Here is a 2,087-nt window from a genome sequence, read left to right as displayed (position 1 = left end):
TTGCATCTTTGATGAACCTGAAGTACCCTTGAAATATGAGATTACGTTGATGATGCAGTAGTTTTGTGATTAGTAGTTGTGGAATGAACAAAGGAAAAAATGAATGAACATGAAAGAATTTAAGTGCTTATGCTAAGTATTAGGAATACAAATTTTAAAAATTAGATATTCCAGAGGAGCTCATGTGCTAATTAAAGAAGATAACACACATATAAAATACTTTAACTACATGGAAGATAAAAAGGCCCAGAAATTGTAAGGCTGAAGAATTTGGACAAATGAAAAAGTTTCTTAGGTCAGGTAACAGTGTCCAGGGTTCTGGAAGGCACATCAACTAATATATCTGATATTGGTACGAAGAGATAACACATAGTAAAGCCTGGCAGTTATCAAGCTCAACAGGAGGCCTTTAATTGACTACTTTGAGCTTATGTTGGTGTGAGTAGGCAAATCATTGCTCCTATCAGTCACCTTCATGTAGACTGGGCAACCAGGGTCAAGAATAAGCAAAGAAAAGGTAAGAAAGAAAGTGACTCCTTCTTGTCATTCTTCTGGCCATGGTGTCTGGAGTCACAGTGTTTATGGGGGAAAGGGTAACTGGAAAGCTAAGAAAGAAGTACATCATTCTGTCACTGTTATGTAGTCTAAAACTGGAGGGGACATAGATGATATTAAGCATAACTTGCTAGAATTTTCTGTGTGGGGGAACATTTTAAGAAGACTTTTTTCAATGCTCCCATGACATCCTTGTTCCTAAGACTATAGATCAAAGGGTTAAGCATGGGTGTAACAATGGTATAAAAGGCTGACACCACTTTGTCTGTTTCAGGGGTATGGTAGGAGAGAGGCAGCACATATGTATAGAATGCAGCTCCGTAGAAGATGTTAACCACAGTCAGGTGGGAAGAACAGGTGGCAAAGGCTTTCTTTTGGCCATCTGTTGAACGCATACGGTGGACTGTGAGCAAAATGAGAGAGTAGGAGGTAGAGATTATACAGATAGGAATAAGCAACATTAACACACAGCATATATACATGAGGGTTTCATAGAGGGATGAGTTTGCACAGGCTATCTTGAGGATGGCAGGAATCTCACAGAAGAAATGATTGATGGTTCGAGAACCACAGTAGGGGACATTCATTGTGATAGGTGTGAGGAGGAAACCATCCAAGGAGCCACCAAACCAGGAACCTGCAGCCAACAGAAGACACATCCTGCGGTTCATGAGAACTGGGTATCTCAAGGGATTACAGACAGCCACATAACGGTCATAGGCCATGAGCCCCAAGAGGAAAAACTCAGAACCAATCGTGGTCCCATAAAGAAAAATCTGAATTCCACAGCCCACAAAGGAAATTGTTTTTTTCTCAGATACCATATCTACTAAGAGCTTTGGCACAGTGGTGCAAATGACAAGAGTGTCCATAATAGAGAGCTGGCTGAGTAGGAAGTACATGGGAGTATGGAGCCTGGAGTCCACTTGAATTAGAAATATCATAACCATATTGGCAGTTAGAGCCACCACAAATATGGAAAAGATTATAGCAAAGACCACTCCTGTGACCTTGTCATCCACAAGGAGGCCCACCAAGATGAAGTCTGATGACGTTTGATTCTCTGGTTTCATTGCCTCTGATGGGACCAATGCTCTAAGGATACAAGGACATGGAAATCAGGGAGAATAATGAAAGAGGTTTAATACAAGGGCATAAATTCTCCAGTGGTATCTTCTATGAATTCAGACCCTTTTGCTTTAAGGAAATTATAAAATAGCAAGCATGAAAATTTTCAAGTAGGTAAAGTTTTCCTTATCAGCGTAACTTCAATTTTCAGTATTCTTCCTCTTGAGCAATTCAAAACCCATTTTCCCTTTTCATACTGCTAGGCTTACTGACCTAGCTACCACAGGAAAATATTATTCTGAAGAAAAAAAATTAATTCTCAGTAGTGTGTTACTGACTTAAAAAAACACTCTTTCCAGGAATCCTGAGCTCAAGTTTCAGAGGAAAAGATTTCCCTTTCTGTCAAGGATAACTCTTCCTCTTAAGTCCTTGAAACCATAACCTTTTTTTATCTTCTGGGACAA

At 39.7% G+C, this 2,087-nt stretch overlaps 1 protein-coding gene across 1 annotated transcript; it reads right to left on the bottom strand.

Annotated features, from left to right (window-relative positions):
• Positions 1-671: 671 nt before the first annotated feature.
• LOC141512127 (olfactory receptor 2T11-like) lies at positions 672-1,628 on the bottom strand. Its single transcript, XM_074220999.1, has one exon. The coding sequence runs from the start codon at positions 1,626-1,628 to the stop codon at positions 672-674; it is 957 nt and encodes a 318-aa protein (XP_074077100.1).
• Between the last annotated feature and the right edge of the window lie 459 nt (positions 1,629-2,087).

This window comes from Macrotis lagotis, chromosome 2 (assembly GCF_037893015.1).
Source record: "Macrotis lagotis isolate mMagLag1 chromosome 2, bilby.v1.9.chrom.fasta, whole genome shotgun sequence".
Lineage (NCBI taxonomy): Eukaryota > Metazoa > Chordata > Mammalia > Peramelemorphia > Peramelidae > Macrotis > Macrotis lagotis.
Note: the sequence above shows the minus strand (reverse complement) of the source record. Positions and strands in the feature narration are given on the sequence as shown.